The 22400-nt window shown below is 38.7% G+C and overlaps 1 protein-coding gene across 3 annotated transcripts in view; it reads right to left on the bottom strand.

Annotated features, from left to right (window-relative positions):
* Positions 1 to 910: 910 nt before the first annotated feature.
* LNPEP (leucyl and cystinyl aminopeptidase) overlaps positions 911 to 22400 on the bottom strand; it is an 85911-nt gene continuing 64421 nt past the window's right edge. For all 3 annotated transcript variants that reach the window (XM_045808350.2, XM_087861965.1, XM_045808351.2), the window contains exons 12-18: positions 17900 to 18083; positions 16634 to 16790; positions 10509 to 10693; positions 8597 to 8758; positions 6366 to 6506; positions 5640 to 5721; positions 911 to 4998 (exon numbers count right to left, since the gene is read on the bottom strand). In XM_045808350.2, coding sequence (XP_045664306.2) covers positions 4867 to 4998; positions 5640 to 5721; positions 6366 to 6506; positions 8597 to 8758; positions 10509 to 10693; positions 16634 to 16790; positions 17900 to 18083 — 1043 coding nt within the window. In that variant the 3' untranslated portion in view covers positions 911 to 4866. The remainder of the gene's footprint in view (positions 4999 to 5639; positions 5722 to 6365; positions 6507 to 8596; positions 8759 to 10508; positions 10694 to 16633; positions 16791 to 17899; positions 18084 to 22400) is intronic.

Here is a 22400-nt window from a genome sequence, read left to right on the forward strand (position 1 = left end):
CAGAGATAAAAAGGGAAAGGGAGAGGAGGAGATTGCTACACGTCTGGAACTCCATGGTTCATCAGGAACCTACGTGTCCCAGTGAAGGACTGGGTACCCAGTGAAATACTATAATAAGGAAGTAAACACGTGTATATATATATATTTAAAAGTATTTACCCCCCAAATCACAAAAGAACCCCTGAAACTATTAACTACTCTACTAGTCATTGCCCACTCAGGCAATAAGGGAAGGGGACAAGAGGAGATTGTTATACATCCGGACCTCCATAGTTCATCGGGTAACTTCCAGTCGGGTACCCAATGAAATAATACAACTTGATAGTAAAAACAGGTATATACAGCATGTACACATCCCTTCCCCCAAACCCCCCAAACCCACTCCAACAACTATTCTACTAGTCAGTGCCCACACAGGCAATAAGGGAAGGGGACAAGAGGAGATTGTCATACATCCGGACCTCCACGTCTCATTTGGTACTCTGACATCCTCTCACGAGGACATAGTACGAAATGAATAAGTAATACAAAGTAGTAGGAAGTCTATTTATATACATTAAGTACATACCCTACCTTCTCCCACCCCACAAAACAAAACAAAACAAAACAAAACAAAACATTAGCTACCACCCAGGGAGGCAATAAGGAAAAGGGCAAACAGGAGATCTGTCATACTCTGAAACTCAATTTTCACTAAGTACGTAGGCGCACATGCAAAGGAACACATATAAAATAAGGAATAAAAAAAGGAGCATAACACATACACACATCTGAAAGAATGATACACAACCCCCACCCCGCAAGACTAGATCCAAACGAGAGCCACTACAACTACTCTATTAGGTATTGTCCATGCAAGCAACAAGGGGACGGGTACACAGGACATCTGTCATACTTCTGGACTGCCACAGTTCATCAGATATCTACACACCCATCAGAAAGATGAATGAAGTGCAAAATGAAATAACACCCACAAAATAGCAGCAAAAACATTTTGTACGCATTTTAAAAAGAGCATACTCTGCTCTCTCACCACCAACTTCCAAAAAAGAAACATCAAATAACGACTGTGTCGCTGCTGCCCACAAAGGCAATATGGGAAGGGCAAAGAGATTTTCACAGGACAGAATCTCAGTCTTTGTCAGGAGAAAGCACACAAAATGAAAGAAATTAAAAACAGATCAAAACCACATATGTACATTTAAAAATATCTACCTCCTCCCTGCCAAAAGCCACTCAAAGACATCAATCAACGATTCTAGGAGTTATTGCACGTGCAGGCGAGAAGGGAAAGCGAGAAGAGGAGATTTAGCCGACGCGTGGCCTGCCACTTTTCATTCGGTATCTACTGCCAGCGCACGGAATGAAGCACAAAATAAAAGAATGCAAAAATAGCAAAATACACGCGTTAGTTTTTTTTAAAGTACAAATGGGAGCGTCAGAGGGGGGAGAGAAGAAGCTCTTTAGAAAGAGAATTCATTCCAATAAAAACCAAACAACAAAGACAAAGGGGAGAAAAAGGGCTCTATCCTACCTATGAAATTCCGATCTCATTTTGCAAACTCCGCCCAGGAAATGCTGTCCTCGGTGATGATACGTGTCCTGAGCTCATGCGCCTTCGCTGCAGTCCCATGAAACAAATGGGCGTTACGTGAATACTCAGCAATCCGACCACACGTTACGGTTCCAGGTGCTTTAGCCTGAGCTGGCTCTTAAAATACAGCTCAGTAACAGGCCACCAGTAATCCGACTAACTCAGCGCTTGACTTTCATTTCCTACTTTCCAACATTCAGAAAGGACCCTGTTCTGTCCCCGGGGAGCCTGACACAGCCCCAGAGCCTCTACGTACCCAGAACTCTTCTGACAGCTCTTTCGTTCCTACAGAGGCTAAAGTACAACAAAATGAAACCATGAATGGCAAAGAGTATTAGAATTAAGCAGAACCTGGGATGGTAAGAAAGTTCAGAACACTCAGACAATGGCCACGCAGTCTCACTCACAGGGATTTCTATGAAACAGTGAGATGGAGGAAGGCCCGAGCTTGGGGTGCAAGCTGACACGACCACCTGCGGTGTAACGCATCCGATCTCCTGCTGTTAACACCTGGATGCCTGACAGTACTACTCCCCGAGGTTCAAAGCACAAGTTTTCCTTCTACAATTCCAAACGTCCAATTTTACCTTTCTTCATCATCCAGCGTCACGTGCCTCTTCTACCTTCCAGCAGCGCGTCTCTGGGCGGTGGACTCGGTACCTGACGGCGGCCGGCTCCGTGCGCTCACGCGACCGAGCGCGGCGACGTGTACGTGAGTGACGCAGCGGCTAAGACGCAGTGCGGGGGGCAGAACCTCAAAAGCTACAGTTATGTCTCCGCTGTCCCACGGTCTACCTATTACGTAGCCTTATATTCCTGACTTAGAGTTCGTTTTTGGAAGTGCCACCCGGGTGGGTGAGCTTGACATTAAAAATTACGGAACTCTGTGGGAGAACGTGAGGCGAGGGCTACCCGAGCCGCAAACACGTGAGGTGAGGGCTACAACAGCACTACAACCAGCAGGCATCCGGTGACATGGGAACGAACGGGCTGTGAGTTCAAAGACAGCAACGGTTACAAGTGAGCTCCTTCTTCAGCTCATGTTTTGGTAAGGATTTACGTAAACATTACCCTCCGCCCCCTCCCCCACACACACTCAGGAAAGACCATCTAAGTCCCGACAAGATTGGCCGTATGCGGAGCTAACATACATTACAGGAGCAAAGTAAAGATGAGCAAGGACAACTGAAAACTCTTCACCGATGTTGAGAAGTAGCAAAATTTAAACTCTGTATCAAAGTGGAATTCAGTAATATAACATGTAAAAAAACCAGCAACCGAAAAACCCCTCAAAAGTTTAGTATTTTTCCCCACTCTAAAAATATAAAAACACACAACTAAACTATCACTCATCTGCTGAAGCACGAGAGGAATAAAGACCTACAATCACCTCAGTTTCAATAAGACATCTTTAGAGGATTCTGCGATTCTCAGGATATAATATTTTGTACTCTGAACCAGAGGTAAATGTTTAGAAAAGACTAAATTGGGGGAAAACACACTAGGATTAAAGAAAGCTACCTTATAGCTTGCCAGCATTTTAAATTTTGTTATATAAAAATATTTTCATAAAGTAAAATATAATTTTATACACAATCCCACATATTTTCACTGTATACCTGCTAAATTAAAAAAGGTGACCTTTCTCATTGATTCTCTGGAGTGTTTTAAGTGCTCACAAATGGGTATCTACCCTTTTTATATACACAGAAGATGTTTTCAAACAAAATATAAAGTACTCAAAAATTATTAGGAAGAAAGCTTTTCCCCTAAGAATCAAAGAAACTCAACAATCTAGATATTAAGTCTGCATAGCTCAAAAAATTCAAGTACAGTATTTCTCCTTTACAAGGAGAGAAAATGCCATACAGTTTTGGAAATCTTCCCTTTTCTTTCTTTCTTTCTTTCTTTCTTTCTTTCTTTCTTTCTTTCTTTCTTTCTTTCTTTCTTTCTTTCTTTCTTTCTTTCTTTCTTTCTTTCTTTCTTTCTTTCTTTCTCTCTCTCCCTGGCCATTCCTTTCAATCAGTTAGTTTGGCCATGATAAAAACAAAATAAAACAAAACAAACAAAACCCACTGATTTTCCAACTAAAGAAAAGTACTATTTTGATAATAGAAAAAATTCAAAGCCCACCATATTATATCTGAATCAAGTGACTCCCATCCCACGTTATCTTTATTCCTTTAAGGTACTATGGTGAACTTCAAATAAAAATGTTCAATTTCTCAAAGACCCTATTTCAAAATATGCTTCTAATATATGCTACCATATAACATGTAAATCTACACATGAGTATGACTCACAGAGAAAGTGTCTATGATCAGGTAATGTCAAAGGCAACCTAAACTAATTTTATTTTTAGTAACAGTGATAAAGTCGTGATAAAAGACAACAGTATTAACAAAATGCTTGCCATAAAAGCAGACATATTCCTCTATAACATAAGATGTATCTATGGCAGGGAGTGATAAAGGTGTACAGACTTGGAGAATTTGGAATTCATAAATAAAATAATAATTAAAGCTAACTCAGTTCGAAACATTTTCCTAAAAGATGAAAAAATAAGTATACACATTTGGAAAACTTAATCTTTTCTCTTTGTTACTTAGCTTTTCAGTACAACAAAAATTTAAAAATTCTGTAGCACCTGGCTGTTCTGCAGAAAAAAAATATAAGTTAATAGATCTTATTTAAACTTTGTTTCAGAAAATAAAGGATTAATCAAAATCTCAAACCAAAGTAGATCTGCACACCTGAGATCAGTTTTCTAACAGTTGTAGGATTCGTCGACTTCATTATCATAAGTTTTTGAGGCTAAGTTCTGTACCACATTCGAGTAACATCCATCATCTATCACTAAGAAGCAACAAATGGCTGACAAAGCAGCGCCTGCAAAGATGACGGCTCCCATGGTAGAGCTTTCCTTGTTTCCCTGTGTCAGTATTTTCTGGATACTGAGAAACAGAACAGAATGCCAAAACAGATGTTTCCCCCCCATTTGTGTATCTTCAAAGTAGAAAAATTACTCACTGTTTTTGGAGATGTTGGCATGTAGGTGAATATAATTTTGTAATAAATAACTACATCCTGCCCAAAGACAATTCGAGAAAGACAGATGAAAAGTACAGATGGGCCCTGAGCGAACTAGAACTTCTAAGAGTGCAAACAACTCGGCAGCGATTCTGGCTTCACCTTGGCTTTTTGCAAAAGCAGCAGAGCCCACGTGAACAAGCTCTCTGAACGGGCGACAGAATGGGGCGCGGTTGTGCATGCTACAGCCACCACGTCAGAGTTCTGAGGTTCTTCTCCATCCAGCGGATATTCAACTGGATGACTTCCAAAGCCTCCTGGACACAGCGAAGCCGAAAGGTTGCCTCTGACTGATTTTCAAAGAATGCCTGGACCTGTAAGTTGCACAAAGAAGTATTTCAAAAGATGAACAGTAAATCACAGGTAACTCTGAATGTCCTTTTCAGATAAGCTTTAACTGAGTCCTGGCTATGCTGAGGTCTTCAAAGAAGTACAGACAAGAAGGACTTTAATATTCGAAGTATTTACATCAAATTCCTGATCACGTATGGTGAAATCTTAAGTAATTTTTTTAAAAAGTTCCCCTTATGCCCACAAGAATGAATTTTTCCAGTTTAGAATAGAAAGAAAAAAAAAAAAGTAACAGTAAATGAAGTAATCTAAAGTTAGAATTAGCGCCCAGTTCTACCCTTGGAATGGAATTCTTTAAAACCATTTTATTACCACTTAAAAAGAGACTTGGCTTATGCTGGTCTTAATTCAAAAAATTATTTGTATCAGGTAGACAAGGGAATACTGTTGAGAATGGAATCAGAATTCTTCCTCACCGGAATTTGTCCTCATTGCTGAATATCCCCCCTTAAGAAGTAATCCCAGGGCAGAATCACTGGCACTGACCAAGGCTGACAGAGAGAAGGGGCAGAAACTGGCATGACAAGGCACTGTTTGACTTAGACTGAGCAGCTTAAGGGGAGAGGGTGACCCAATCTCCCTGCTAACATTTTATACAACCCACCTCAGACAAATGTGCCTTTGTTGAAAACAGGTGCGTCGACCCAGCAACAATACTTTGTATGGTATAGGACCCCAGATGAAACCTGAAGAAACATAAATACAAGAGCAAAAAGACCAAAAACATGAGGCAGCTGTTGGGAAGCAAAGTTCACTCAGAACTACTTGACCCTACATTACATAGGCCAAAGGCAACTGGGGTCCTGCTCCTGCGTAATGAAGCTCAGTAAATCAGAAGTAACCCTACACGCCCTCTCACTACCAGTGGGAAGGAAAGGTGGGCAGAAAAAGGAGTTATGGGCACTCAGATAAATTATTAATTCATTTAATTGATTCAAAAATCACACGTTACCCCAGAAATGCCATTACGACTTTGAAAGCAAAAAAAATCCTCCGTGTGCTGTCTGGGTGGGTCTGAGTACTTATCCAATCCCCTGGCAATGAAGAGGTATTTTTCAACACACATAACTAAACAGCTATTCTGAAATAGTCCATGGCCACGTGAAGCAAAGTGACAAGCATGGCTGGGCTTAATCAGTACCCGGATGGAGCACCACTGTCAAACGACTGACGTTATGGGATTACATTTACAAGGGTGAAGCTTTCTGGGTGTTTCAGTTTAACTGTCACTGAAGCGTTTTTCCTCTCACAGCAGACCTTAAATCCTGTGAATCAATACAACACTGGGAACAGTTTCAAATGAAGACCCGGAGAATACTGAGAAACTTACTTCTCTACAAGCTTGTTCCAATTCTCTTTGACAAAATCCCAAGCCAACAAGTGCCCAGGAAAATGGCGGCCAACTGTTCTAATGATGAATGACAGCTTTTGTGTTCGGATGGTATCTCCACTGAGGCTATTCTTCATTAACCTGAAGAGCAAAGCAGATTTAGTTTCTAAAGTAAGTATTTGTCATGAAGTGATCACTGAACTTAACATCAGTGCCAGTCTCCTAATTAAGGTTCTGAAGCAATTCACAGGATGTAAGTTTTGGGTTGCTCTAAGATTGATCAACAGATTGAAAACTTGTCATTTTTCTAAATGAAGGGAGAACTCCCCAGTAAGATAAGGACTGAAATTTACTGTCACGTAATAATAAATAGTTCTTGAAGTAGTAAGGACATTTAGGAAATAAATTCAGGAAAAAAAGAAAAAAGGAAATAAATTCAGGTAGAGTTTATTATAACTCTGAAGACTGGATTTTTTTCTTGTTGTTAAAACCCTTATTTGATATGAGTAGATAGGTATATTGCTACTCAAAAAACTGGGCTGTTTGAAGTAAAAAAGCAAGATATATATTAGAATATGCTTTTAATATTAATAGTTAACATTTATGGATACTTTATACATACTAGATTATGTTCTAAATTCTTGACACAACAAGGCTTGAAATAGGTAAGCGTTGCCTATCTCCATTTTACAGTTTAAGAAACTGAGGTTACGGAAAATTGACACAGTAACACGGCTGATACATACTAAAGTCTGGTATGTAACAAATGCGATTCTCATCTATCATGCTATAATACCTATTTCTAGCAGGAAAACACGTATCCCCAAAAGAATGCAGAATGATTTTTAATGGGAGGAAAAACCCAAATGCCCAACGAGATGTGATAGATTAAATAAATTATGATAGAGCCATAGTTTGGAATACTGTGTGGCCATAAAAACAAATGAAATAAGCTTTATGAATGAACAGGGCAAATCCCAAAGACTGATCATTCACTACAAAGAATGTTACAGAACACAGGGTACAGTATAAGCCTATGTTCAATACATAAATACACACACCAGGACTGACACTATTAACAGAGAGAAGAGAATAAGATTGGAAGCGAGGGGTCATATGAGAGGTACTTTCACATTTATTCCATTTCCTTAGGTACTGTTTAAGTACTTTACAATGGGAATTTATCAGCGTACTACTAGTTCAAAACAAAATTGTTATTGATTTACAAACAAAAACTTTTCTCTATTTGCTTGGGTCAGAGGCTGGCTACTAGTCTAAAGAAAAAAGACTATTTACAGTGTGTCCTCTGGAAAGTGGGTTTGGGCAGGTGCAAAGAACAGCTCTAGAACACTAGAAGGATTTACCTGAGCAAAGTTATACAAGAGAAGCAGTGAGAGCCAAGTGCCTCTCCTTTCCTTCCCGCTGCTGACTTTTAAGAGACCTTCCTATTTCTCCTGGTTACTTATAGCTCCTCTACCCTGACACTGATTGTCCTTCCTGCCAGGACGCCCTACCTACTGCCCTTCTCACCCCACGTGAAACTACCATCTCTAGCTCTTCATCTGCTGGATATTAAAAAGGAAAGGTCTGGGGCACCTGGGGGGCTCAGCCAGTGAAGCGTCTGCCTTTGGCTCAGGTCATGATCCCAGGGTCCTGGGATCGAGCCCCCACCGGGCTCCCTGCTCAGGGGAAAGCCTGCTTCTCCCTCTCCCTCTGCCTGCCACTTCCCCTGCTTGTGCTCTCTCCCTCAATTAAATAAATAAAATCTTAAAGGGAAAAAAAATAAAGGAAAGGTCTGACAAATTACGTGAGTGTATAACCTATGTCTTTTACATGTTATCTTTTACTGAAGTGTCTGCATTTTCAAAATGATAGCTTGGACAGAGCAATGCCTTGACCAAAAAAACCAAAATGAAGCACAGACTGTGGAATCAAAGACACCATGCCAAGCGGATCAAGAAGTTTTGAAGCACGAAGCAGAACAGGACTGTGCTTTTTGGCATCTCCCAGTCTCTTTCAGGCAAGGCGTCTCCTGCTCGTCTGTACAGGCCCAGCCCCTGAGATGAAGCCCAGCGCCTGCGGGCTCCTCCCGCACCATCCAAGTCAGGGCTGGCCCACAAGTAAAGGCAGAAAGAGGAAGATCTCAGAGAAAATGAGCTTCTCAAACCTAACAGCACCATGCTTTTATGCTTTTGGTTTCCATCTATCATATTCCTTGAGTGGTTTCATACCAGTAAAGTTTCCGTACATCCTCTGAGCTGGCGAGAGCTTCAAGTATTTTATTCTTCTCTGCTTCAGAGTCTATAGAGACATACTTGCTTAATAGGAATGACCAGCCTTTCTCAGTTTTTGCTCCAACCTTGAACACAGTACTCATGACATCAGTAGGGAGGCTGTAAGAAAGGTACAAGTATGAGAAAAACAAGGAAAAGAAATCCTGAATACAAAGGCAAGGAATTGACTAGTGGTGCCTGTGGAGTCAGAGCAGGTAACAAAAGAGTCCTTACAACGCATCATCAAGAAAATATTTAATTCAGGGGCGCCTGGGTGGCACAGCGGTTAAGCGTCTGCCTTCGGCTCAGGGCGTGATCCCGGTGTTATGGGATCGAGCCCCACATCAGGCTCCTCTGCTATGACCCTGCTTCTTCCTCTCCCACTCCCCCTGCTTGTGTTCCCTCTCTCACTGGCTGTCTCTCTCTCTGTCAAATAAATAAATAAAATCTTTAAAAAAAAAAAAAGTTTTCTTTAAAAAAAAAAAAGAAAATATTTAATTCAGTGGGCTGCTACTTCCCTGGTGGTGTGACTATAAAGAATATCAATTGAACTTAATGCAATAATTTTTCACTGAGCACTCACAAAGACCCAGGCAGACAAGTGGCTGGAAGCTGGGCAAGGGAAGAAGGAGACCCGGTCTCTGCCCTCTAGGAGCTCAGAGGCTATCACAACGTACAGAATAAATCAATGTATTACCATGTAGTGTGATGAGTTCCACGGTGGAAATATAGCAGCAAGTGTGAGGGGAGCGGTGAGAAGAGAGAAGCAGCACAGTTTTCTGGCCTTATTAAGATCTCAGCGCTAGAAAGGACCTCAGTAGGTTATTCTGATCCCCTACCCCAACACTCATTTGATGCTTGAATCTATTTCCATAATGCCCAGTAAGGAACATGGAGAGAACCAGTCATCATCAAAAACATGTCTACTAACTGCTAACTCCACCTGCTGAGTTATAGCCCTAAATTACAAGAGACTTGTTTGACAGCTCACACCCATTCCGCTGGCTGTTATAAGAAAGCAGAAAACAACAAGTGTTGGTGAGGATATGATGAAACTGGAACCCCTGTGCACTACTGGTGGGAATGTAATAGGGTGCATCCACAATGGAAAACAATACGGAGGTACCTCAAAAAATTAAAAATGGATTTACCATATGATATAGCAATATCACTTGTAGGTATACATCTGAAAGAATGGGAAGCAGAGTCTCGAAGAAGTATTTGTACACCTATGTTCATAGCAGCATTATTTGTAAAAGCCAAAAGATGGAAGCAACTCAAATGTCTATCAATGGATGAATCAATAAACAAAATACGGTGTATACACACAATGAATATATTCAGCCCTAAAAAGGAAGGACATTCTAACACATGCCACAACATGGATGAACCTTGAGGACAAATGAAACAAGTCAGTCAGAAAAAGACAAATACTGTACATTTCACTCACATAAGGTATTTAGAGCAGAAAATAGAATGGTGGCTGCCAGGGGCTGGGGACTGGAGAAAATGGAGAGTAGTCTGGGTAAGGAATTCTGGTTTTGCAAGATAAAAAGTTCTGGAGACTCATTGCTCAACAATGTGAATATATTTACACTACTGAACTGTACACTTAAAACATGTTAAGATAATAACTTTTATGTTTTATGTATTTTACTACAATTTGAAAAAACAGTCTTGTTTGACATACAAGTACACAGAATTCACCTACGTTAACACTCAGTTTTATAGCATTTATGACCCAGGATGAAAAGATCCTGGTTTCGGTATATGATATAGAGGTAAGGAAGAGGAAGGAGTGCTGGTTTCAGTATATGATACAAAGGCAAGGAAGAGGAAGAGAGTTCATTTGAGTAGAAGCATGTGTCACCTTTGAGTTCCGTTGGATGCCACCCAATCATCAAAGAGCTTCATGGCGGCCGTGCTGCAGTTCTCGAGGCTGTGGGTGCAAGCAAACTCAAGCAAGACTGACCGAAGCTCCCGGGCAGATGGGGTGCCTTCATCAGTCCAAGTCTGCTGTTGGATTTGGCTTCGAAGTAATTTAAATACCCTGGTCTAAAGAGACAAATTGTTAGCAATAATTAGGACAATCAGAAAAATCAGGGTCGCTAGATCTTTTTTCCCTAACATTTACCCAAAGAGAAAAAAGGAGGGCCTAATATTACTCAATAATATCAACTGACACATGAAGCCCACGTACAGCTGGGTGGAACCACTCAATAACAAAGACTACACCTAGGCTGCTATAGCCAAGGGGCGGGGGGGGGGGGTCTCTTAATTACATAACGCAGAGAGAACGGAGGACCTCACTGCAGTAGAGAGCCTATCTTCTGTGGGTACTCAGTGAGAAGATATTTTCCTGCCAAAAAGTATCACCTGTTGGAAGTGAGTTGGAACTTTCTGACCTCATGACTTTAGACTCCATAAATCCATAAAACAATGAGAGAAAAATATAATTCTTTACTGACAGGTAGATGTTTAAATGTTTCTGAATGCAATATTAAAGGAATACTTAAAATATCAACTAGCTTGATGATCTAACAAATTAATCTATTCGAATTAGCAAGAAAATGAGGCATGCAGGCAAGAAGAGTTGATTACAGTTATTTCCCCACCCTTGACTTTTTATTTAAAAAATTTTCAGACCTGTAGCAAAGCAGTAAGAGTAGTACAGTGAATACCCATATGCTAGATTCATTGGTTTGTAACACTCATACGCCCCAGAAAAGTAGTTCAAGTTCTTTACAGAGTGTCATATTCTTCCAGAGCACACTGTCAATACCTAAAATGAACCTTAGTTGCAGCGTTTTAAACCGCTGGCGCCATTTTCTCAGCAGACCTTCTCTAAGTTAAGTCTCCTGTGGAGTTACGAGAAAGAAAAAAAGGAATCTGTGCAAGGAGAAGGACTCAAAGTTTGTGATAACATGTCAACTCGCTTTTGTTTGCTTCAAAAGCAATGAAATAGAGAACAGACACCTTGTGGAATGTGTGAGTAACAAAGGCTGCGAGTCATTGAGAGGACGTGAAGTGGAAAAATACTTTCCATGCTGACTGATAATCCAAGGGACATAAAAGCAATGCAGGAGATCCTATTGATACACACGGCTGCGTTGGACATGCTGTCTGCCACTGGCCTGACATTCTCCATGGCACGATAGCAAACCATCCCAAATGAATAAAGAATAAAAGAAAATTCAAATCTACTCATAACTGTCAAGTGGAAACAAAAGAAGGAGGAGGGAAAAAAAAGTTACATGCTTGAAATAGTACTAAAAAAAAAACTCTGGAGAAAAATGTTAGTGAGAGTTTACTAAAACATACAGAAACGAGTAGGAAAAAAAAATGGCACATTAAAGTGCTAGAAGCAAGGGAAGCCTGACACGTGAAGACACTAAAGCTAGTTCCTGAGCAGTTATTCCACTGGAGTTACAGGGTGCACTTTTACTAGTTATTTCTGGTACCAAATAGTTAAGATGAAATCCCCAAGGAGTTGATTTTACATATATGTCAAATGATAACATAATAGAGCAAAAGATAATGTTTTAAAAATAATTCTGTTTTTAGAAAGTTCCTGTTTTATCATTTTTATAAGTAACCCAGTTATATTTTAAATATTAATAAATCATATAGCAAGTGCTTCTTTGTTGAAGCGACTGCTTCAGAGACCCTGTTTTTCCATGGTTCTAACTTATTTTTTTAATTTAAACTCATTAAACAATAGAATCCAATCCTCTGATTTCATAAAATGGAAATGGCAAGTGGGGAGAGAAAATAAACAGGCGGGTTATACAAGCTACAAACATTGCGTATGCAATAAAATGCAAGAACAGTTACACAAAATGATTTTTAAAATAAAACAGACAGGAAGGATGGTGGCACTTATATTACGTATTACATTTTGATTTACTGCTTTAATTTTGCACTGATATGCCCAGGGAGTGCTTTCTTGGGTCAACTCAGCTTCTTAAAAGTGAAGTGTCAGCTTTCATTGCAAAAGGTTTATCCCACCAATCCCTCATATGTCGAAGAATGACAGACTTGTAAGTGATGAAACAGGAATATGGCTGGGATCAGATGTTAACATCAGATGTGAATGATTTGACACAATTCAAAAGTGCCTCCAGACCCTATCCACCCCAACACCACAGCATACATTACAAAATGTGATATAGATGTATGTGTTATGTAGGTATGTGCAGCCTAGATAACAAAATAACCAAAATATGTCCACAACGCTCTGGTGACAACATAAAAAATTAATTAGACACCAGTCTTAATCACAAATACTGTCTGAAGATTGGATCCAAGGACTCAGAAATGTCTGCCATTAAATCTCTACAGTATCAGATTTTATATTCTGAGAGTTTTGATGGTACCAGAATGCCCTCCGAATTTTAGAGACAGTTTCTCCCTCTTGATGACCTAAAGCTAAGCTGACTTTTAACTAACAATCAAGTGTACAAAATCTACAGCAGTACATGGGCCTGTAGGCTCACACGCACTAAGCCTGCCCTTGTCCTCTAAGGATCCGTCCCCTGGGCCCCGCCTTGACGTATGTTCTTAATAAATACATGCCCGCCCAGCAAACTGGAAATCACCTGGGATGAAGACACACAGTTACTTGAGTGTCACAGAAAGAAAATATTCAAAAGATCTAACTCCTTAGATTTAATGTATCATCTGTGTTCACAGCATAGAGACAGCCTGAGGTAAGTATTAAGTGCTTTCTGACAGCAGGCGCTCAAGAGAGTTACTCGAGAGAGGCAGGGGGAAGAATGGCTTCTTCCACCATGAAATTCAACTAGCTGCACAGCTTCAAGAATATTCTGCTAACTCTTAAAGTATATTCACTACCAACACAATCCTTCAATAGTTAAAAAAAAAAAAAATGAGTGATACGTACTAAAGTTATAGGTTGAATAGTGTCCCCCCAAAATTTATGTCTGCTTAGAATCTGTGAATGTAAACTTGTTTGGAAATAGGTTTTTGCAGATGTAATCGATTAAAGATAAGTTCATACTGAATTCAGGTGGGACCAAATCTACTGACTGGTGCCTATATAAGGACAGGGAAATTTGGACGCAGAAACTAAGAGAGAATGTCATGTCCAGACAGAGGCAGAAATTGTAGTGATGCATCTACAAGCTAAGGAATGCTAAGTACTGCTGGCAACCACCCGAAGCTAGGAGAGATGCATGGAAGAGATTCTCCCTCAGAAGGAATCCATCTGCCCTGCCAACACCTTAATTTTGGCCTTCTAGCTTCCAGAACCGTGAGAGAATATGTTTCTGCTGTTTTAATACAAGTTTGTACTAATTTATTATGGCAGCCCTAGGAAACTAAATTACTACCCCAAATGGCATTGGTTTGATATGGCACTAATAACCCCCAAAGTAATCATGAAAATTCAATAATAAAAAAAATCCATGCAGACAATAAAGCACGCTGGTGTTGGATCAACTGGATGGCCGTATCAAAAAAAAAAGAACCTTTGTGTCTAACTCATACTATACACAAAAATCAACTCCAGATGGATCATAGATTTAAATGTGTAAGGTAAAATAATAGAAGCTTTTAGAAGAGAACAAAGGAGACTATCTTTGGGTTGGCAGATTTCATACATAAAAATTAAGAATTTATGCTAATTAAAAAAACATCATTAAGAGCCTGCAAAACAAGCTAGAGGGGGAGAAGATACTTGCAAATGTACATGGCAACAAAGGAGTCCTATCTTGAATATACAAAGAGCTCTACAAATCAATCAGAAAAAGGCAGAAAATCCATAGAAAAAACATGAAGGACTTGACCACTTAACCAAAGTGTACCTCCAGTGGTCAATAAATAAAAGGAATTCATCGTCACTAGTCATTAGGGAAATACCAATTAAAACCAAAATTGCACTATGCATCCATCTGGATGGCTAAAAGGAAAAAGATTACTACTGACACGAAGTGCTGACGAGGATACAGAGCCAGAAGAGAACTCAAATGCTCATACGCTGCTGATGCGGCACCAACTGCCATCACGCTGAACGATGACTTGATGGTACAGTCTTAACTATACATATGTTATGACTCAGCAACTCCACTTCCAGACACACACCCGTAGCAGTACACACATACATTCAACAAAGATAGAAGAAGAATATTCATAGCAGTGCTATTCGTCATAGCTCCAAACTGCTAACAACTCAAATGTCCATCTATAGCTGAAGTGGTAACAAAAAGGCCAATCTCTTTCATTTACTAACAGCACAAAGTCAGTGCTGGATTCGAAGTTTGCCCTAAAAAAGACCAATACGTTATCTGCATACTTCTTGGAAATGTACACAAATACTATATAAAAATTTTTTTTTAACATTTTGGACAGAAAATAAATCTCAAATATTAAGTTGACAACTTTATTTTCAAGGGCACTAGACATAGGTCTGTCATTTCAAACCTTAAGCACATGGTCTACAAGTTATTCAAATTGTTTGAATTTAAAATCTGTTTTAAAAAAATGATAGCAGCAAAGAAACAGCCTTGATTTTTTCCAACCAAAAGGTATCCTTTGAAAGATGATATTGCTACAATACAAATTAATTTAAAATACAGCAACATAACACAAACTGGGCTTCAGAGTGGAACTCATCTGGGTTTGAAGCTCAGCTTTATAATTTACTAGGTAAGTGATTTGGGGGAAGTTATTTAGTCTCCCATCTATCCAATGGGGGCAGAAGTCTGGCATTGTGTGAGGATTAAAGGAGGTAATCTACATTAAGCACTTAAGCAGGGTGTGCAGAATATAACAAGCAGTGAAATGTACCAGTTTCTGGTGTGTTTCACTCATTTGTTTGCTCAGTATTTACTGTGGGCTGAGTCACATTCTGAAGACACTGGTTTTTATTAAGGATGGTAAGAGATAGCCTCATGATACAGAAGAATGATAAAAATCTTAACAATTAGAAAAGACCTCAGGACCTCAGAAATCATCTAACTTAAGCATCACACTTGTGCGTAGGGGTTGGTGTGGCTCTTTTGGGTACAGATCAGAGATTAGGGGGAACGGTGCTTCTCAAGCTCCATATGGCCCACCAGCTGTGCACTGCCTCCCCCACTGAGAATCGTGTGTGATGCGAGAACTCATCACAGAAGACGTACAGTAGCCTAGTAACAGGCAGACAGGAGGTTGTTTAAAAAAAAAAAAAAAAAAAAAGATGTAATCTTACTTCTTCCCTTCACTAGTGAGGACACTGAAACCCTAAAGCCCAATCTAATTTCTGGTTCAATACTTTCTTCCTTTGTCTGAAAGCTGCCTTTTGCCTAGTCCCTGGAAAACCTGACCAGTCTCTAAAGCAAATCCTGTTGTCAGAATGTGCTGATTCAGAGAGTAAGATGAAACAAAGAATTCATCTCTTCCTCCCAAGCTTTTAAATACTGTCAACAGTTTAATACTGAAAGATTAGTATTAAATTAGATTTAATACTAATTAGGCAACTGCTTTTAAAAAAGGTAAAGCAGTCACCAATACCAAGACTCCTTTAGTACTTTGCAGAGAAAAATATCCACCAGCATCATCCTCCATAAAAAGGTACCAGTAAGGACTCCTAAAACAGAACATTCTCAATACAAACATCACTGTCACTTCATAATGACCACTAGGAAATCAATGGGGGACACCATTCTGCAGAAGGACCTACTTCAAGCATTTATTATATAAAAATAAACTGGGATTTGAATAGAGAAGTTTTCTTTTCATGTGACCTCATTTTGACAGCAGTGTCAGAAATCTTTATTTTGGTATTCAAACAAGACCATGTTATGCAAGCCTTTTATCAACTCTTCCTGGTAAGCAATGACATTGTGATTCAAAGTAAAGATTTCACAACTAGGAAAACAAAGAAAAGGGAAGGTGACTGGTTGCTTTTTCAGTCTATTACTCCGCGGAACAGAACTGTGAGTGACAGCATTAAAGGCAAGCAACAAAGACATGCTGGCAATAAGGGAGACTTACCACTACTCTTGAGGCCAGATCCATGTATCCCAGCTTTTCAAGGAGGTTATAGATGAGGCCGGTCTGGAACAGGGCTTCAGTGATGGGTGCGGTATAGGTCTCATTTCCAAGGTAATCAATCAAATCAAACGCCCTCTGAAGAGATACCTTGCCTAGGCTAAAGGGTAATAGAACAGAAAAGTCAATATGCTGAGGGAGATGGACTCTATAGGCATGCAGAGAAACTTTATGAATAGACGGTGAGTCTTGAAGAACTAAAATTTAAGCTTAGAGTGGCATTCTGTAAAGTTAGACTAAATATTATTGTCTTTGATTAAGTTCACGTGTATGACCCAAGGTTAAAGATACATTTCGTGAGAAAAATAAACAAGAGCTCAAGTTTTATTCCCTAAGTCACCTGTAAATTGCTACTGACTCATGAAAAGTATTATAATGTCTTAAGTGGGAAAAGATGAAGAGTACTAATTTATTTATTACTTATATTTACCAGGTGAGGACAAGTAGCATAAAGAGGATTTGAATCAAAAAGAAAATATTTTGTTATTTGTATGGGAACTGTCAAACTTGTTACGGCAAGGTCCACCATGAATTTATGGTGAGTATATTTTAAAAATTAACCATTTAGGAGAAATCAAAACAATGATGGCTCAGATGATGTAAGGTCACTTCATTAAAAAATGAACTTCAAAATAAGAAGGTCGAGAACAGTCAGAAAGAACACTTTTGAATATTCCATGGGTCTCTAGACCCATTAACAGCCTAAGTTGGTAATCGTACTCTTCTGAGGATATCTACACACATCACTGCCATACCTGGTTTTGGGATTCTGTAATGCACGGAGTGGTTAGGAGGCAAGCTGTACACAAGTAAGAGGGCCCCAACTCTCAGACACATCACTCAAACCAGTGGGTAAGCGCTAAGCTTTATGCCTAAACTAAATGCTGCTTGAAAAGAATTCCCTCAAGCTGGAACGCCTACATTAATTTATGCAGCAAACATGTGTCCTACTTGTTGGTATGGACAAGTCTCAATATATTATTTAAATCTTGTTATTTAACTGTTCACTATGTTGTAGTGGATGCTTCTATACAGATTGTAACACCCCTGAAGGCAAGGATTATATCTTATATCTTCCCAATCATCCAAAATAATGACACCTAACAGGCAATACGTGCTAATTCTTTGGAATTGTTTTCCTAAAGTGTTCTTTTCCGAAAAACACTTGTTTAAAAACCAACCAACCAACCCAAACCAAGCACACTGTACCCTGCAAGTTCAAAGATGTTGTTGATGAGGTTGGCTCGGTCTTTGTCACTCAGGACATAAGGATTTGTTTTCAGCTGTTTGATTAATGCTTCCCAGTCATCATCCTCATAGTGTACAATATAATAGCCATTCATGTTTGTATTGACTTTGACCCACTGCACTTCTTCTGTAAGATTGATGACACCTAATACAGACCAAAAAATGAGAGGGGGGGAGGAGAGATAATAGGGGAAGAAAAAGTATTGAATGGACATTTTGTTTGTTTCAAAGTTAATATAATATATTGTTACATTTAATTATTCTACTGAGAAACTAAATGTCTGCCTCCTAGTGCTGTTATTTTAATGTTAGCAAAGATCACCACTCATTCATTTAAAAGAATTTTTTACTATTTTTTTTTTACTTAAATTCAATTAGCCAACATATAGTACATCATTAGTTTTTGATGTAGTGTTCAATGATTCATTAGTTATGTATAACACCCAGTGCTCATCATATCACATGCCCTCCTTAATGGATAAAGAACATGTGGTTCATATATACAATGGAATATTACTCAGCCATTAGAAGGCACGAATACCTACCATTTACCACTCATTCATTTAACAACTGTTCATTTAATGGTGAACAACGTAGAATTGCCCCTTCTTCCAGAGATCTTACAGTCTAATGTAGCCAGGCAAAGAGAGTATCATATCAATGTTACTGATGGAAAAAGAAAATATGGCATTCTATGGAAGAACAAAGAAGAAATGTTTCACCACCTAGTGGAGGTTAGGAGAGGTTTCTGGGAAGAAATGACATCTAAGTTGAGAGTTCAAGATGTACAGGTGTTTTAAGCAGGTGATGAGGGACTCTAAGTGTTCAAGGCCCAGAGATAAAGTGTACATGGTGTCCATGCACTGAAATGGCGTCCATGTTCATTGTGGCTAGAGGAGACAAACAGGGAGAAAGGGTAAAGGTGGGTAGGGTGAGGAAGCAGGGAAGACAGTGAAAGAACTATGTAAAATGTGTTCCATCTCAGCCTTTGTCTTTCATTACACTGGAGGAAGAATAAATGAAGCCATTTAGACAAGTTACATAATTCAAAGCTAGCAAAAAAAACATTTGGGGAGGATTAAGCTCTCATTAGGCATAAATAAATAACTCAGTTAAAATAATAGGAAAGCGATATGCATTTTTTGGGTCCCTACCGTTACATATATAAATGCTGAAAGAATTGTTGGTAATTTATATGAAATTATTTCAATTAATAAGGACTTATAAAATATATGACTACAAGAATATATTACTACAAAATCTGACTACAAATCTATATAGGATTTTTAAAAATCCTTTAAATTACCAATCGAGAAATGTCCTTTAAATAAGTTGGCAACAAAGACTTGGATTTAATATAATAGTTAAGGGTATGCTTCTAAGCATCTCCAGATTTACTATTTATTAGAACACAGTTCCATAAGCTTACTATTTTGTTTACTGCTAATCCCTCAGTGCCCAGAACAATGTTCTTAGCAGATACTCAAAAAATCCTTGGTGAATTAATAAATGAATGAACAAAATAACTATGTCACAGTAAATGTTTTCAAAACAAATCTAAATAAGGTTTATAGAGGTTTATGAAGTAAGTTTTCTTTCCAATTTTAAAGTAAGGGGTACTAATTTTTAAAAATTATCGAAGAGGAACAGAGGCAAGGAAAATAATCTAAACTCAGACGATGATAGCTCTGTGGGGTGTTCGTGCCAAGACTTTTCCTATACATGTTTTAATTGATATAATATTTCACACAGTGGACAGATAAGCATTTACCGATCAGATTCTACTCCCAGCCATTTTTCCACTGTCTTCATATGCAGTATTCAAATATCTTCATAAATTCCATTTAAAAACCTACCACAGTTCCACCCAGCTCCTATTTGGAAATATTTAAGCTGTTTAAAAATTTTCACTATCATAATAACTCTGTATGATGGTTTTTGCACATAAAATGCTTTAGGAACACATTTAAATTTGGTACCTGAAATCTCAGGGTCTATCAACTTCAAAAGCATGAATTACTAAAATTTATCAGATTCTCTTAATACCTTAGTTACTCCAATTCTACTGGAACTACAAAGAATGTTTAATATGGAGAAGACTTATATTCTGATCATGTCTTACCATGACATACCAGATAATCAGTCTTTTTCACTAAAAAAATTCTATACTAATTTCTCTTATGGCTGATACAAGAGCAGATGGGAAAGATCAACTACATTAATAGGATTTATTCCTTCTCATAGAGCAGAATGCATTCAAGGAATAATTGTGAGGACAAAGGAGATGCTCCAGGTTGGAGACATTTAAAAAACAATGACTAATGAAATTAACTTCATCATTAACTATGGCAAAAATATCGACGTTCTTCAGGTCACCAAACACAATTTCCCGCAGAGCTTTTATCAAGAAAGAACCTTGACAATAAGGACTAAAGAGCTCCAAATCTCCCTTTGCCAAAAAAAAGAGGCAAGAAATGATAAGTATGGCTGGATGGATGCAGGAAAATACTGAAATACAGTGTATTTTGGCTGACAAGCAATTTGCCATGTTGTAAACTTGGCCAAGTCCAGACAGTAGAAAGGAGGAAGGCAGCTGGGAGTGTACTTGAAATTATTACTATCATCTCGATGACAGATATATATATATATATATATATATATATATATATATATATATATATATATATATATAAATATAAAGCAGTGCAGCCAACAGCAGAGAGAGGGGAGTTATCATTTAAAGAATCAACATATTAGTCTCCTTCAGGTCTTCTGAATGATCCGAATGAAGGACCTTAAAAGCCACAGGTATCAAAAAGTAATAGCTTTGCACACAAGGGAGGTAACTACATCCTACAGCTCAAATGTGGATGAGGCTACCCTCATATGTTTTTAATTCATCATAATCATTAACAGATTAAGAGTTCAATTTTCACAGTCCATTGAGTATTAAAAAAGAGTAACTCCAATCTTATATGGCAGAAGCCCAGATGAGTAATTTAGTAGTGATTTTAAAAATCATTTGTCAATGAGTTATGAAAATCAACTACTGTTTTATACAGAAACATTAAAACACAGAAACAAAAAACAAGTTCTTACAACAAAGTTGAGAACTTTCCCGTGCAGCCTGCTCCAGACAGCTAGCTAGCAGCACATACGCACTTGAACCACATCCCCTCTTGTTCAAAAGCATTCCTTTCTCCAGTACCCTTTATTCTCCTCTATTTTATTGGGGGGGGGGGGGAGGCAAGAGCAAAGGAGGGCACATGATAAATATCTTCATTATATGCCCTTCCTTATTCTTTTTTTCCAAATGCCTTTCATTCAAAGACAACAACAGGTCTTTTAGTTTCAGATACATACTTCTGGCACAGTGATATCATGAATGTTTCAAATTAGATTTAAATAAAGATTTCCTATAGTTGAAGAGCTTAGGTCTGAGTAAGATGTGGATGAGAGAGGGGATGGGGAGGGAAAAGGGGAAAGAAGGAAGAGAAGGGAGAGGGAGACACTATTTTAGTGTTATTTCCTCAATAAATAGCTTGAAAAAATGGCCCCTTTCACACCTTCTTATGCACAACTATTAATCATTCAAAATTCATGTACATGGGGAAAAGTGACAAAGATATTGATCAAATATAACTCCTATATTTGATTGAACAAATGGACTAACCCAGCAACCGTGGCATTAGAACACATGGAAATATACTATAGATTTAACAGATAAATCACCAAGATAACACACTGTATGAAAGTCATATGGCAAAAAATAAGCCTCTGTAATCACCGTCTCTGCTACATTTCTTTTGAGAATAGAAAAAAATTAAAATGCAATTAAACGAAGAGTGCTTCTCACTGAAACATTAGGAATCAAGAAGACCCAACCGTCCTCAGGGTCAATAATGTTTTGTGAGGACAGAACATTTTCAGCGTGGCCTCTCAAAACCTGAACTGCCAGGAAGTAAAGCAGCAGCAGCAGCAGCGCGGGGAATGACATTCAAGAAGAGGAAGTAACAGACACTGCTTTCATCATCTATTGGCTCAGTTCCAGCTCCAGACTAAACCGATTATATTATAGTACATGTTGCATATTCCCCTTTATTAAGAATACTTTCAAAGGAAGGAAAATAGAAGCTACCATTTCATCAGGCTTTGAATGCTCTTTTCCTAAAACTTTTTACAGTGAGATCTGAAATTGAGTCATCTCATTACAAACTAAAATTTATTCATTTAAAAAATGTTTGTGTGCCTACTGGGTGTTTAGGTTGCAAAAGTGATTCGTATACCTTAAATAGGGAACACAGCTAATGTGGGGTGAGACATACAGTATATCAAAAGAAGAAAAGTAGAGGATGTTATTAAGACACATAAGCAGGCATTCCAACCTGTCTCGGGGGAGGAAAAGCTGCCTGGTGCGAGCAATGGGCACCTTCTTATGCACTTCCTCAGTTGAGATCTGAAG

The sequence above is a fragment of the Ursus americanus genome, chromosome 5 (genome assembly GCF_024610735.1).
Source record: "Ursus americanus isolate L20-20 chromosome 5, mUrsAme1.1.p, whole genome shotgun sequence".
In the NCBI taxonomy this organism is placed as follows: Eukaryota; Metazoa; Chordata; class Mammalia; order Carnivora; family Ursidae; genus Ursus; species Ursus americanus.